Raw genomic sequence first — 16,932 nt, 5'->3', positions numbered from 1 at the left:
CACCTTTCTTGGGAACACAATGCAATGGACTAATCCACTCACTATCGGCAATCGGGTAGATAATCCCCGCATCTAACCATTTGATGATTTCCCTTTTTACAACATCCTTCATACATGGATTCAGTCTCCTTTGGTGTTCAACATATGTTTTTGCTCCCTCCTCCAAATTTATCTTATGCATACACATTGCCGGACTAATTCCTTTTATGTCTGCTAACGTCCATCCAATTGCTTTCTCATTTTCCTTGAGAACATCAACCAATTCTTTTTCCTGCACACTCGACAATTGAGATGAGATAGTTACAGGCAATGTATCATCATTTCTTAAGTATGCATATTTTAAGTGTGTTGGAAGCTGCTTCAGCTCCAAATCCGGTGTTTTTTCAATAGAGGGTAATGTTGGTGCAGTTACCCTATCCTTTAGGTCCAACTCCTCCTTGACCCATCTCACATCTTCCTTTATTTTCCATTCTTCAATTTCCTCAATATCATGAGTCACTTTACTCAATTGAGCCACTTCTGCATGTACCAAGTTATCTATGACTCGTACAAATGAACACTCTTCCATATTAAAAGGTTGCTTCACAGCCTTAAACATATTGAATGTCCTTTGCTCATCATTCACTCTCAATGTGATTTCTCCTTTTTTCACATCAATCAAAGCTCCAGCTGTAGCTAAAAATGGCCTTCCCAAAATTATTCCACAATCGTCATCGGCTTCATAATCCAAAATGATAAAATCCGCAGGAACAAAGAGATTGTCGATTTTGATAACAATATCCTTGATTTTACCTTCTGGATATACCACTGATCGATCTGCCAGCTGGAGTGAGATAGTGGTTGGCCTAGCTTCTCCAATTCCTAATCTTCAAAAAATAGACAGAGGCATCAAATTTATGCTTGCTCCAAAATCACATAAGCCTATCTTGTGTAACTTTCCAATTCTACAAGGCAGAACGAAACTACCTGGATCATCCTTTTTCACAGGCAATTTGTTTTGGATTATTGATGTGCAACTTTTTGTCATTGCAACAGTCTCAAATTCTCCAAAAACTCTTTTCTTTGTAAGAACATCCTTCATAAACTTTGCATATGTGGGCATTTGTTTCAAGGCTTCAACAAAAGGGATATTGATATGAAGTTGAGAAAGGATCTCTAAGAACTTTTTAAATTGCCCATCATCGACTTTAGACTTACTTTGCCTAGGTGGGAAAGGCAAATTTGTTGGTGCAACTATCGCACCAGTTCGAGCATGTTTTTCTTGGGCCTTCTTTTGATTTCCAGCACTTGGACTTGAACTTGTTGGACCTTCCTTGTTCACTTTCTTCGGCCCATACTCCTCATCAGTTATGTCCTCAATCTCGACATACTCTTTTTCATCATCTTTCAATTCGTGCTTCTTCTTATGAGTCTCAACACTTACCGGGTGTTGCTCATCATCTGTGACTGGTAAGTCATGATTCTTTGGAGCTAACACCTTTCCCGATCTAAGTGTGATGGCATTACATTGCCTCTTATCATTGACATTACTTGGATTTTGGGTGTTACTTGGCAACGTTCCAGGTTCTCGTGAGTTCAGTGCTTGTGCTAATTGCCCTAATTGATTTTCTAAATTTCTCATAGCAATTGCTTGATTCTTTTCACGTGCCTCGGTCTTTTGATCTTGTTTGATCATAAACTCCATCATTGCTTTCTCAAAAGGTGACATCTCTTGATTTGATGAAGGCGTTGCTGGTTTTGAACTACTTCCTGATGCCTGGTGGAATGCACCTCCTTGTGGTCTCACTTGTTGATTTGGCATTTGATAAAACCCCGGCGGGTTTTGAGGCCTTTGCTGAAACTGCTCTTGCGGAGGATGCATTTGTTGTAGTTGTCCACCCCATGAGAAATTAGAATGATTTCTCCATCCTGAATTGTATGTTTCAGAGTATGGATTGTTTTGTCGTGGGAAATTTTGACTTCCCATGAAAAATACAGATTCAGGATTCTGTGGGCATTCACTATAATCATGGACGCCTTGACAAACCGCACAAAAGTCAACCTTCTTCTTTTTCATCCTATTGCTTGACATCATATTCTTCATCATGCTCTTGATTGTGGCCAACTCGGCTGCTAATGCATCATTTTGAGCTACAAGACGAACTTCAGCCGGTGTACTTCCTTTCGAACCACTTGCATGTACCCTATCTGTGGGCCACTGGAAATTATTGGTTGCTATTCTATCTAATATCTCCACGCTCTCCTCATAGCTCTTTGTGAGCAAAGCTCCTCCAGCTGATGTATCTACTAGCATGCGTGTTTGAGCATCCAAACCTTGGTAAAATGTCTCAAGTTTCACATCATCAGGGAGTCGATGTGTCGGACATTTTCTCAACAAATTGTTCCATCTCTCCCACACTTCCCATAACGATTCACCATCCATTTGTCGGAATGATGTGATGACATTTCTTAGATTTGCATTTCGCGTGGGTGGGAAAAATCTTTTTAGGAATTTTTCTCTTAATTCCTCCCAAGTGGTGATGGAATCAGAAGGCAAAGACTCAAACCAGTCTCTAGCTTTCCCTTGTAGTGTGTACGGAAATAATCTTAACCTAAATTCATCAGACGTCATGCCTCTTTGTTTGAAATTATCGCACATCTGGTTAAAGGAACGCAGATGGGACAAGGGCTCATCACTAGACATACCTCCAAAGAGACCATTGTTATTGATCATCTGAAACATCACAGGTTTGAATTCAAAATTGTTAGCATTAATTGTTGCACTGACAATTGGCGGGTTTGTTCCTTCGAAACCTCTGTTTCCATTATTGTTTACGTTATCTCCCATATCTTCTTGAATCTGAAGTCTCCTCAACCCTCTCAAAGTTCTTTCAATCTCCCAATCAAGCACAAATTCAGGTGGTCTGAATCTTCGATCGGCCAGAGTAAAATATCCTCAAGATGTTTAAGAGAATAACAACTACCTAATGTTCTAACTTAAAAGTAAAAATAGTCCCCGGCAACGGCGCCAAAAACTTGTTGACGAAACCGCGTACTCGCAAGTATACGAGGTCGTGCAAGTAATATAGTCGTAAGACCAGATATCGAACCCACAGAGACTATCATATTCTAAGGAAGAGAGAACTAGGCAATTGATTGCAAAAGTGATTGATTTTATTAAACTAAAGAAACTACTAAAATAAAATTAAACTAAATTTAGCAACGTAAAAATGACAACTAGAATAATCGAACAAACAAGGAAAACAATTAAACGATTTAAAAATTATGAGAAATATGGGGTTTAGTTGACTTATACGGGTTCAACGGTTCTTCTAATGCAACTAATTTGTTAAACCAATTATATAGAAACGAATAACTTAACACCAACAAAAGTTATCAATTACCTCTCGGTCTCATGATTCGATTTAAAAAACATTCACTCATATCTCTATGTAGTTCATGATTTTAAAAAGCATTAAGTCCAATGGTTTTGTTAAAAAAAAGCCCTAACACACGTCTATGTTAAGTTTAAGCGAGATAACGAAACCGCACATTCATATTCAAACGATGTCACAAATAAAACTTCTCTCGAAGTCAATATAAGCATGTAAATATTAAAATTAAACCAAGTAAATTAACCCTAACCAACGTTGATCAAATGTTAGCCAAAATCAAAGTTACCGGTCAAAACTTCATATTTTTAAAATAAGCACACATTTGAATATGTCATTCAATTTCAACAAAATTGGTTTTAACAAAATCAACTACATTAAAATTACCATCTTACCCTAATCAACCAAACCCACAAGATTACTACTCCATTAAACTAAAATTGAAAAACTGAAAAAAAATAAAACCTAAACATCATTCTCAAATTAAACTGTGCACACAAAGCTATTAAACATAAGTTATTAAACATAAGTTACAGTAGCAGATGATAAATAGACAAAGAAAACGAAAATAAAAGATTAAAACAAAGTTAAGAAATTAACCAATTCATTCGTTCCATTTCCCATATTGTGCGCCTCTCCATCTCATAGCATCCGTGTGTTTATGGATTGTGCAACATCAAAATAATCGAAGGTGGACGGTGGTGAAAAATGTGTGAAGGAATGGCGGCCGTGGTTTTTTTTACTTTGCGTAGGTTTTTTTTTTCGTCTTATCGTCCCTTTGATCACGTAAACAATTTTATATATATATATATATATATATATATATATATATATATATATATATATATATATATATATATATATATATATATATATATATATATATATATAAAAGCATAAGTGCACGAATGATCCTCCAGCTATCAAGAATTAAACAGCATTACCCCTAGCCTTCAACTTTCAGCTTAGTACAACTCTAGCCCTTGATCTTCCACTTTAATTCAATTTTTAATTTTCAGCTCTTTTTTTTTTTTTTCTTTTTTTTCCTAACAGCAAACTAACTTCAACTTCAACATCGATTATGACCAGGAAAATGACTGATTCAGCGAAAACTCAAAACTTCAAACTTGTAGATAATTGTGTCCAGTTTCCGAAACATCTTGAATCGCCTAAATCGGAGTCCCGAGGAGCCAGATATAATGAAAGCACTGAGACATGGTCAATCTGCCAAACATCTTTTATTCGCCTTAATTGCTCGTGATGAATTTATCTTATTTCAAATCCGTCAATTCCTTTCCGAAACCATTTGGACATTATAATATGAGTCCAACTCCCACCAAGACTTGTAGAATAAGTGGTGGGGGCCTAAGAAGCCTAGGCAATCTTGTATACACAAGATAAAATCCATCAATTCCTTATAAATTTTTGAACTTCATAAGAGGAAGTCAAACTCCCACCATGACCCGTAGACTAGGCGGTGGGGAACCCATGAAACACAGGTTGCACTTGCATTAACAAGTAAAATGAATACCGTCGATTCCGATGCAAAGCACGATGTGCTATATTATGGATTTCATGCAAGAAAACCATCTCCCACCAACCTGTAGAATAGGAGGAGGGGAACTCAAGAAACTCGAGTTGCACTTGTGATGACAAGTGGTGATGAAAACCGTCAATTCAAATGAGAAGCACGTGGTGCTATATTATGGATTTCGTGCAAGAAAACCATCTCCCACCAACCTGTAGAATAGGAGGAGGGGACCTAAGAAGCTTAGGTGAACTTGTAAAAACAAGTTAATGAGCCGTCAATTCCTTTAAGAATTTTGGACTTCATAAGAAGAAGCCCAACTCTCATCCTCCTATAGAATAAGAGATGAGGAACCCATGCAAGACATGTCAAAAACCCAACTGAATGGGTAGAAAAACACCAACCGAGAAATATTATGTCGATTACACTCACTAACGTAAATTTATCTTTTTAAGCTCAAAAAATGATGTAAACTGTAGAATCTGGGGACAAAAATAAGTTTTTTAGTTCATTTAGAGATCGAAAAACGAGCACTAAATAGTGATCCTCTGCATCCCAGTCACAAACTTGAAGAGCACAATCAAGATTTAAACATGCCTTTGAAAATTTCAATGAATCTCAAAGATCTAGGAATTTCAAACCAATTAAAACCTAATAATCTATTTCGTTTTTATGGTGGAAATTGGTAAATCGTCATTTACCTACCTTCAAATATTTTACAATTGGATTACAGCATCCCTCTTCGCAATTGTAAAATATTGTGTTGGATCCTAGCCTTAATATTTCATATTGAGTGTAATATTAAGGATTCTCATCTAATCTAAACTTTATTCTTCTTCCTTTTCAGATGTCTACCCCAAACAATGCTTCAACACCAATTCCTTCAGGCTCTTTCTCCCTTATGTACCTATGTGGGAGGGTCATTTTTGATGGCTCAAATTTCAATGATTGGATTCGAAACATCAAATGGCTATTCATTATGAGGACAATGAATATATCCTTGATAAAGAGCTAAAGGAGATTGATGTCTCCACTGCTACTCCTGAACAAAACGCCGAACACACTATTCTGAGAGGGATGCGACAAAGGTGTCGTGTCTTATGATTGCAACAATGACTGCTGAGGTGCAAAAGTCCTATGAGGACTACTATCCCTATGAAATGTATCATGATTTGATGGAAATATACCATCAAAGTGCTCGACAGGAGAGGTATGAGATCATTGCCTCCATGATCACAACCAAAATGAAGGATGGTGAACCCATCATGGCCCACTTGTAGAAGATGCAGAGATATGTGGATCGCTTGCTAAAATTGAATGTCAATTTTGATGAAGAGTTGGCCATAGATATAATTCTACACTCTTTACCTTTTTGTTATGATCAGTTTCGTATGACTTATCATATAATTCAGCAGTTAGACTTTTGGTAGCTACTTTTCGAGGTGAGTTTCCTTCCAGTATGAACGGGTCTAAGGCACCAAGGCCGGCCCGTATAGACGATATGATAGTATCGGAGTGTGGGCAGAGCCCGTATCTCTTAGTTGAGTCTGATGATGATATATGCTAGTGTGGTAGAATTGTTTATACTCATTGTCTGTGTGATACTTGTATGTTATGGTTAGTAGTGGAGTGTGGGCGAGGCCCGTACCTCCTAGATAGCGGAGTGTGGGCGAGGCCCGTATCTCCTAGCTGTTCATTATATGATTGTATGATATGTGGTATTATGGGGGAACTCACTAAGCTTCGTGCTTACGGTTTTCAGTTTTGGTTTCAGGTACCTCTTCGTCGAAGAGGAAGGAGCTGACGCGGTAGCGGCACATCATACACACACATTGTTTCCGCATTCATGGGATTGTTCTGGGATTTATACTCTGACATTTTGATGGATCACCTGTTTTGGTTTTCAGACTTAGTAAATGTTTATGAAATGGTTTGATTAGACTATGTTTATTTGCAAATGATTTTACTAAATATTGATTGAAAAATGAAATTTTTGGCCCGTATTTTTTGGGATGTTACACACATTCTTGTTTCTGTGCCATTCCATTTAAAGTTGACTATGCATGTGAGTCCTATGAGTTATCAATTGATTGCATAAGGAAAAGCACCTTGATCAATGAAAGTGCATTGACTGGTATAGGTGAGCTGCTAAACAACTTGGAAGACATGGTAGGCCCTTGTGCTGCCAGATGGCAAGAAATTAAGATTGAACAAGTTCAGTCCATATGAGTTTGGATTTGTCACAAACCTTGTCTTATGATTATGGTTATGCCAAATTCACATGGATAGGAACGCATACACCATATTTTCTCTCCGCTTCATCAAAATGATTGTGAGAAAACACTTTGACCAGGAAGATTTTAAGGAGATAGCGATTGCTTTAATTGCATTCTCAAGTTCGATTATGATTACATCATCCCTCTTCATAGTTCGAATTGTGAGATTTGGAAATTAGTTTAACATTTAAGACTTACTGTTGTAAGTTCTGAAATTGTTAGACACACATATGAGCTTTCTAATAAAAGGTGTATGAGCTTAGATAAAGTCTTATAGAGGCATCACATATCAGAAATATGAAGTTTGGTAAGAAAGTCAATAAGTATTGATTTCTAGAAGTCCAATTGTTTTCTGAGTACATGTTAAAGCTAGTGGGATCATAAGTGTTATGTTGGTAAAGATATAATTATCATGTTGGTGGGAGCATGCATATTATGTTGCGAGTTAGCTATATTAATTATAGAAAACAAAAGTTTCATTTTGCAAAGTCGCAGAGGTTGAAAAGTTGTTTTGTTATAATTAAGGGAGAGAAATTTATACTTCATTCCATTTCAAATCTACAAGCTTAGATCGAGAAATTCTAATTAAATTTACTCAAAGGACATATATGAATGTTATGTTGAAAAGATTCAACATAAGGGAATTCTATATATAACAATATTATAGCGAGAGACTGGTAAAGTATCATGTCTTTATGTAAGACATTATGTATCGTATCCCATACACTTCGGGTATAGGATCGATTGCATATGTTGTAATATTCCACCGTTCTGTCTATTCCAAATGCCTAGGGCGTTAAGAGGGAAAAGAGCAGGAATCGGATATGACTAAAGTAAGTTAAACAACTGTCAAGTACAATCTAAGGTTCGCCAATGATTGGTTACTTGTGGGCAGTTGGAAGTATAGTAATGGATGGACCATATTGACATTATTATGAATAGATAGGATCCTATTTAGAATATGTTGTCAAATGGAAAATATGGAAATGTTTTTCATAATGGGAGTTGGATATTAAGAAATTATGTAGATTAAAAACTTTTATGCAAGAAGGAATTTCAAAGGAATGTACTTTGAATGTGAGACTTCATATATGTGGAGTTGTCTTGTAACAATATCCTATAGATCACTTTGTAATATATTTGACAAAAGACTTTGGTGCAATGTCATTACAAAAGGATCATTGCATAAAATGTTAGAATCTAACACATAGCAAGAATTTGGTATTCTTACACTTGTGATAAGGATTGGGAATTGTAAAATGAGCATCATTGGAAATGTGTTCAAATTGATCTATTTCACAAAGTAAGGACCATAGGTAAACATAGTGTGCATGCTTGGAGCATGGGATGACTATTGTTTCAATTCAAGTATTAAGTTGATTACCCGAAACATTATACAATGAATAATGTGTAATCGATTGGTGATTAAATAAAAGGTGTTTTATTTGTACTCAAAAGTGTTGATACCATATTGGATTTGATTATTCTTGTGTTTCACTTCGCATGTTTTGACTTGCCGAATAATAAGATTATTCAAACCAGCCACAATTGATCATACTTAGGAAGTAGGTATTGAGGTAAGACTGTCATGAATCCGACTGTAGATTGTTTGATGCATTTTAGACATAACAAAAGTCTGTTGTAGTGTTCATGAGTGCTCATGAAATAAGATTTAAGTATTGAATTAAACTCACGCTCACTTGAATCACTTCATGGATTTTATCACGAGTGATTGTGAGACAATAATATCTTATATTCTTGAAACGGAGACATATAGTTGCAATTTACAAGTCGGTTTCTCATTGATAATATATAAACACACCAGTAACTTGGTGTTATAAAACATATTGTTGTGTGTGATTTGATGAGTAAATAGAGCAAGCATATGAGTCAAAGTTTTTCCGTTCCTTTTACCCAATGTGGGATAAAAGCGATTATGTGGGCCCCTCGATGACTTAGTGATGCAACCCTAAGCACTTGGCCAAGCCTGGACTAAGTTGATGCGTTCAATTGTAGTATGTTTTCAGTCTTCATATATAAGAATTCGGGAAACAACACATAGACATAGAGAAAGATTATAATCCATGTCTCATGTCTATATGATATCTAGAATGGAGGAATATATGATCCCTTATCTAAAGGACGCGTTGCTGATAAGATCAGAGTTCGACAATGGCTTTTGAAAGCTATGATTGCTAATCAGATTTTGAAGTCGTACGCAATAATAGTTATTAGACTTATCCAAGTGGGAAACTTTTTGATTAGGTATCTAAGTCCATAACTATTTTTGGTATGTACTTGATTTGATTATAAGCATTGTCCTTTTGGGTTGCCTTCACTCGTGCAACTTGATAGGATGACTAGAGGAGAGAGAGTAAAATTTATTATATGAATAATAAATTGGTACTTAAAATGGTTTTATTAATATATTACAAGATTAATATATTATTTGAAAATCATATTATTTAATTAGTATTGAGCGAAAATTAATTTGGAATTAATTTGATGATCAAAAGAGACTGGTTAAATAAAGGGGATTGATATTGCAATTAACTGTTAGTTGCTGGTTGGGCTATGGACTCCTAATAGAAGAGATTGGACGAAATCTATGGGAATCCCATGGATTTCGTCCAAGTGGCTTTTTAGAAGGGCTCCATGGATTGCTTAAGCTCTAAGCAAGGAAATTAGGGTTTCCACCATAAAACCCTAATAGCCTCAACTATAAATGTATCCCTTAGCATATGGAAATCGGCCCTATGTCTTCTTTGAGTTGCTCTAGCCGATTTCACCTCTCTCCTAAGTCATCTTCTTGCATTGAGTGTTTGTGACTCCATTAGAGGTGCAACACTTGGGGCACTAGGCTTTCAGAAGTCAATATCAAGAAGGATTAAAGTTGTTATTGCTACATAACATGAGAGGTAAAGTTTCTAACCCTAATCATATGTCAATTTCGAATTATGTATGCTAGTCATAGGGTTATTGCTTTGGTATTCATAGTTGTATGTTCAAGTTAGAAAAACCTAGACGAAAGCAATTAGGGTTGCATGTATACCACATGAATGATGTTATGCGCAAAACCCAACAGAAATTACACATTGCACTTTATGAGTCGTTGCTGGAGTGCGTTTGGTTAACCACAATCTTTCATATAAGTGTTGTGATCCAACTATAGTCTTTCATATATGTGCTATTATCCAACCACAGTCTTTCATACATGTGTTGTGATCCAATCATAGTCTTTCATGCAAGTGATGTGATCTAATCACATTCTTTCATACCAAAAGTCCCAAAGAAAATCTAACATAACATGACACTAAGTGTCCTATACTTCGCATACATAACAAGAAGATATCGCGGTCAACTAGCATACTTGTATTGTAGCAATACCTCTATCCTACCATGCAAATGATATACAATGGGATACATGACATAGCGAGAAACTCATATGAACTAAACAATCAAAGAAGCACAACAACACTCTCATGTATAACACTGCTCAATCCCGCGAACCGACTAACACCTAAAGAGATAAATCCTCAATCAACAACCCAAATCCTCCAAGTTTGACCCCAAGTCAAACTGGCCAAAAGTCAACGGTCAACCAAGTCAATAACCACCATGATGTGGAAACCTATTGGCAACATCGTGGGCATTACAGGACAAAACAGTCAACATGCAGGACATCGCCATGTCGTGGACCCTCCTTGGCCACGTTGTGGGCATGTCTGGACAATACAATCGTGAAGTTGGGCTGCACCATGTCGTGGTCATTCCTTGGGCAGATCGTGGTTACTGGCAAATTCTACAATTCTTCATTAAGAGCTTAATCCTTATAGATCAAGGCTCAAAACTTCAAATCTAATCCTTCTCATTGACTTAATGGATAAAGTTTCCAACTTTATCCATTAGGACTTCAATCCAAGGAAAGATCTATAACCCTAAGTCCATGAAGTCCATAATATGTCTAAATCTTGCTCATGAACACAAGATAAACCCAAACATGACTCTTGTCTCATTTTCAGAAACCTAATGACCATTTGAGAGTCACAATAAGCTATATAGTTTCTTAAACTCCAAGAGCATCCATGGAAAGGACCAAAAATAAGAAGATGAAATGTCAAGGTATGAACTTTATACCTTTAATACTCAGAAATCAAAAGAGGGTGATGGATCCAAGCAACCTCGTTACTTCCTTGAACCAATATGAACTTCCTCTTTCCTCAAGCTTCACCAAATTCCGAGAATAAGCTCTTCAATCAAGTAAACAAGCTCTCAATCATGCTAGAGGCTAGGGTTTCAAAATAGGAAGATGGAGGCTAATCCATAAATTAAGATGCTTAAATATGGGAGAAAACCTAAAACATCATAGGCTTGGGCTGCAACAGCCACCACGTCGTGGCAACCTTCATGCCACGTCATGGTGCCCATCAGGATATGCGTACGTAACAAGCCATGCCATGTTGTGGTCATCCATGCACCACGTCGTGGCATGAGGTTTTCCTAAAAAACCTTACCTTTGATTCCTTTAGGTCACTAATTGATCCATTATGGAAAATGGATAACGATTCAGAAAGGGTGCGCCTTAATGGACAACTTGATATCTATTATCAATCTTTGTTCCATGATGAGAAATTTGTCAACTTGAATGAAAATACGTACCTATCTTGTTTGTTGGTGGAAACAGGGAAACACCTCTCTTTTTCTTTGGTTTATAAATTATTAAAACTAACTTTGGCTTTGCCTATTGCAACCTCAACCGCAACCGTTGAACTGTGTTTTTCTGAAATAAAGTTGTTGAAGACCGATTTACGTAACTGTATAGGTGACAATTTTATGAATGATGCTTTGATTTGTAGTGTAAAAAGGGAAACACTTGAGAATGTTAAGACTGAAAATGTAATTATTTATTTTCGAAAAATAAAAAAGCGAAGAAGTAAACTTTGAACTTTAAAACGTAATATATATTCTATAGTCTATTTTGTCACTTTGCCATGTCTAATGAAATTGCGGTTTTCCTTTTTTCATATTATATATTACATGATTTTTTTGTGCTATCATTTACTTTGACCTTGGTTCTGCCTTTAAAAAACAAGTCTATTTGTTAGCTAAAGAAAATAATATAAAAATTAAAAAACAAAAGATAAAATAATTCGGTCATTGATGTCAAAATTGGAAAACACTCTAAAGTAGTTTTTTTTTCACCATCTACATCCTTTCTAATAAATGAAAGTTTTTTTGCCACATGTCACAATCTCATTCAATTTGCCAAATATCATTTTTTGGTTATTTTGAATTAATTTTTTTTTTCATATGTCATTTTATGAGTTTTCTGATTTTATTAAATTCCACATAATCTTTTAATATAACAATTACAATAAATGTAGTAATAAATGGATATCAATTTTATTAATTAACTTACCTTCTAATTTTAAAATTACCAAATTAAAACTCATTAATTTATTTTGTTAATTTATTCAAATTAGTTTTTTTACATTTAAAATATAAAAAAACATTTCAATTTTTAATAATTCATTATTTTTTTTAATTTTCTTATAAATTCATGTTCTCAAATATTTATACTTTTATATCTAATTTTTTTTTAAAGTAACCCATGTAATAAATGGATCTTACAACTAGTATCAAATAATCAAATTATATATTGTATTAGTATTTGGGAAGAAAAAGTAATAAACAAAACCAAGAGGGCTAGAATGTAATAATGCTAAACTCAACGAGTGAAAACATGATCGGTCATCTCCTATTTTCTCCACATAAAACAAATTCGACATATCCAACAGAGAAACTGCGAGAGACTCCGTGAAAAAGGGGGAAGATGGCGATGGAGGGAAGAAGACATGAAAAGGAGAGAGACATCGATGATTTGCCGAAAAACGAAGCAAACTACACAGCACTAACTCCACTTTGGTTTTTGAAAAGAGCTGCTCTGGTTCACCCCCACCGTAGGTCGGTTGTGCACGGCTCCGTTCAGTACACATGGCTTCAAACTTACCTGCGTTGCTGCCGATTATCCTCCGCTCTTTCCAAACACTCCGTCGGATTCGGTTCAACGGTATCAATTTCCTCTTCTCATTTACTCGATTGATTGTGATTGTGATTTTATTACTCCATGCGTATGCCGATGACTTTTGAGGTAAACGATTATCTTCAATTTAAAAATTCTACACATGAATCATCGAACGGAATCCTAATAATAAATTTTATTCTCTCACGATCTTGTAATGAATACGTTTGACCAAGCTATAATTTATACGTATTAAGTCTATGTGGCTATTCGGGGTAGCCATTATTGCGCAACATAAATATCATGAATATTGCGAATCACTACAAAACTGTATCAAATCACAGTTTAGCGGATACTTTGAATGTTCATTTTGAAAACGATTATCTAGAAATTTAAGAATCAAGTTCAGATAATTATGATTATTTTGGCCCTAAATCGTAAAAAATCCAGATTTGTGAAATAGGGCAAACTATTTACAATCTTTACTTTATACGATTACTTGCAGGTAGCAGTGATTGCACCCAACATTCCAGCCATGTACGAAGCTCATTTTGGAGTTCCAATGAGTGGAGCAGTCATAAATGCAGTAAACATTCGTCTAAACGCTCCAACAATCGCCTTCCTTCTAGAACACTCAGCATCCGCAGTCATAATGGTGGATCAAGAATATTTCAAAGTAGCTGAAAAAGCTTTAAAGATTCTACAAGAAAAAATAAAAACCAATTTCAAGCCCCCAATTCTAATTGTCATCAAAGACAAAAGCAGTGAATGTGATCCAAACAATCTGCAATATGCTATAGCAAAAGGCGCAATTGAATACGAGAAGTTTCTAGAATCCGGTGACCCTGAATTTATATGGAAACCACCACAAGATGAGTGGCATAGTATTGCTTTGGGGTATACTTCGGGCACAACATCAAGCCCTAAAGGGGTGGTTTTGCATCATCGAGGCGCTTACCTGGCAGCCACTAGTAATGTTGTGGTGTGGGGTATACCGGAAGGAGCCGTGTACCTTTGGACTTTGCCTATGTTTCATTGCAATGGTTGGTGTTTCACTTGGACTCTCGCTGCTATTTGTGGGACCAACATATGTCTTAGACAGGTATCAGTTTCGGTTCCAATAAAACACAAACACAATAAAAGTTTATTCAAAAAATTTCATGTGAAAAGATGGTGGAGAAGCTTGTTTTCTATTGTAAAAGCCATTTCAAAAAGGTTATTTCGAAAAGTGTTATTTCAAAAAAGTTATTTCCAAAAGTGTTTTCTCAAAAAAGTTGAACTTGTGCATATGTAATATGTAAGTGCTTTATCAAAATTTTGAATCTGTGTTTCACTTTTTTTTACTTAAATAAATTGTTATAGGATATTTAAAAATATATAAAAAGTATAGTTGGATACAAAAACGGTTTATATATAGTAACATATTAAAAAATATAAAAAGTAGAAAATTCAAATAGGTAGATACAAATGTTCTCTTTTCAAAAACGTGATAATAGACGTATTTAGAAGTTAAAGATTATGTAACAAGTAAATGGAAAATGTACTTTTTAATTATATATATATATATATATATATATATATATATATATATATATATATATATTAATTTCAAATATATTTGTGGAAATTAAATTTAAATAACTAAACAGTATATATAATGGTTTGTATATAAAATAAAAAAAATTAAGTTAAACTGGTGGAACCAACCATAATAAGCTTACTGGAAAAAAATGTTTTGTCTTGTTCTGTTCTGTCAAGTCTTGTTCTGTTAGCCTTAATTGGTGATATACTTCATGCAGGTGACAGCGAAAGGTGTATACTCTGCAATAGCCAATCACGGTGCCACACATTTTTGTGCCGCCCCGGTGGTTCTCAACACGATAGTCAACGCACCGCCCAAAGACACCATCCTCCCACTCCCCCGCAAAGTCCATGTCATGACGGCTGGAGCGGCCCCACCGCCATCTGTCCTCTTCAAAATGTCCCAAAATGGGTTCCGTGTAACACACACATACGGCCTCTCAGAAACCTACGGTCCGTCAACAATATGCGCGTGGAAGCCCGAATGGGATGACCTCCCGCCCGAAACACAAGCGAAACTAAACGCTCGCCAGGGTGTCCCTTACACAGCCTTGGAAGGGCTAGAAGTAATGGACACCAAGACATTCCGACCGGTCCCGTCAGACGGGACCACAGTCGGAGAAATCGTGTTCCGTGGGAACATCGTAATGAAAGGGTATTTAAAAAACCCAAAAGCAAACACCGAGGCGTTTGCCAATGGTTGGTTTCACTCTGGTGACTTAGCTGTGAAGCATCCGGATGGGTATATTGAGATTAAAGATAGGTCGAAGGATATTATTATATCGGGAGGTGAGAATATTAGTAGTGTTGAGGTTGAAAATACATTGTATCAACATCCGATGGTTGGTGAAGCTTCGGTGGTGGCTAGACCGGATACAAGATGGGGTGAATCACCGTGTGCATTTGTGACTTTAAAAGAAGGGATTGGAGAATATGATGAAGGTAAAATTGCGGATGATATTATGAAATTTTGTCGTTCGAAAATGCCGGCTTATTGGGTGCCAAAATCGGTTGTTTTTGGTCCGTTGCCAAAGACTGCAACGGGAAAGGTTCAGAAACATTTGTTGAGGGCGAAAGCGAAGGAGATGGGGCCTGTTAAGATGAGTAAGTTGTGAAGAAGTTTATGTTTTATTGTGTTGTATATAGATTGGAGAGATGAATAAAAGTGTATTAAACTTGAATGGTTGAGATTTGTTATAAATTGTTGTATTGATGTATTGGTTTGTTTTATGGGTTTGTCTTGTATGATGTTTATCTTGTCGTGTTTTCCAATCGAAGTAAGATTCCATCTTGTAGAAAAACAAAACTAGTATAGTTAACAGTTATGAATTAACTTTTGATTGATACAAAATTATTTCAATAGTAAAACATTGAATTGACCATCTTTCATAGCATCTGAAAAAAAGTCCCTCATATAATATCACAGAGTTTAATTGTTAAATAAAACAAACGCAATTACCTTATTTTGAAACTTTTTTCAAAATCCAAAATGTTGATTTCCAGCAATCTCTACCATTCACACCACTCCAAACCCGAAGGGGTATATGCGACTAAAGTCTTAACTTGGATTGAGAAACAATTATAAACGAGTTCACCTCGAGGAATAGGAGTAAAACGGGGATAGTTGTTATCAATGGACTAAAACACGAGTGTGTTATTTTCCAGATTCCAGAATATCATATCAAAACCAATTGAACTAGTGACGAGTTTTGGGTTGGAAATGTTTTAAACGAGTGGGAGCTTCATTTTTGTAGCTCTAGTGATACCATTATTTGCTGCTAAAATCCAACTATTGCCATTGTCCATTGACGATTGACCTTTTGTGGTTCTATGGTACAACCTTCACTTTTGAAACATCCTAAATTTGAGGATAGAAACTTTTACAATTTATACTATCATAACACCAGACAGATTTGCCATATCTACCTACAACCTCCATATATCTTATATTCATGGAATGCTATCTTTCAAGTAGTCTTTTCATCTAAGGTATCAAATAGGGATGTCAAAAAGTCCCGTGGGACAACATTCCTCGTCACATATTGATTATATTGAAAAGTTTAAAAAATAAAATGATGAAGTAATAGAAACACTTCTCATTATTGATTATATTGAAAAGTTAAAAAAATAAAATGAAATGTATGAATATCTTTA

General features: G+C 35.7%; 1 protein-coding gene and 1 non-coding gene across 2 annotated transcripts; both read left to right on the top strand.

Moving 5' to 3' along the window:
- The first annotated feature begins 2,348 nt into the window (after positions 1-2,348).
- LOC111915377 (small nucleolar RNA R71) lies at positions 2,349-2,455 on the top strand. The gene has a single exon (XR_002858156.2). It is a non-coding gene; the product is annotated as a small nucleolar RNA R71 (small nucleolar RNA).
- A 10,489-nt stretch (positions 2,456-12,944) lies between these two features.
- On the top strand, positions 12,945-16,008 carry LOC111915365 (acetate--CoA ligase CCL3). The gene is made up of 3 exons (XM_023911025.3): positions 12,945-13,245; positions 13,703-14,299; positions 14,997-16,008. The coding sequence occupies exons 1-3, from the start codon at positions 13,009-13,011 to the stop codon at positions 15,891-15,893; spliced, it is 1,731 nt and encodes a 576-aa protein (XP_023766793.1). The 5' UTR covers positions 12,945-13,008; the 3' UTR covers positions 15,894-16,008.
- The last annotated feature ends 924 nt before the right edge of the window (positions 16,009-16,932 follow it).

Source organism: Lactuca sativa, chromosome 1, assembly GCF_002870075.4.
Source record: "Lactuca sativa cultivar Salinas chromosome 1, Lsat_Salinas_v11, whole genome shotgun sequence".
Classification (NCBI taxonomy): domain Eukaryota; kingdom Viridiplantae; phylum Streptophyta; class Magnoliopsida; order Asterales; family Asteraceae; genus Lactuca; species Lactuca sativa.
Note: the sequence above shows the minus strand (reverse complement) of the source record. Positions and strands in the feature narration are given on the sequence as shown.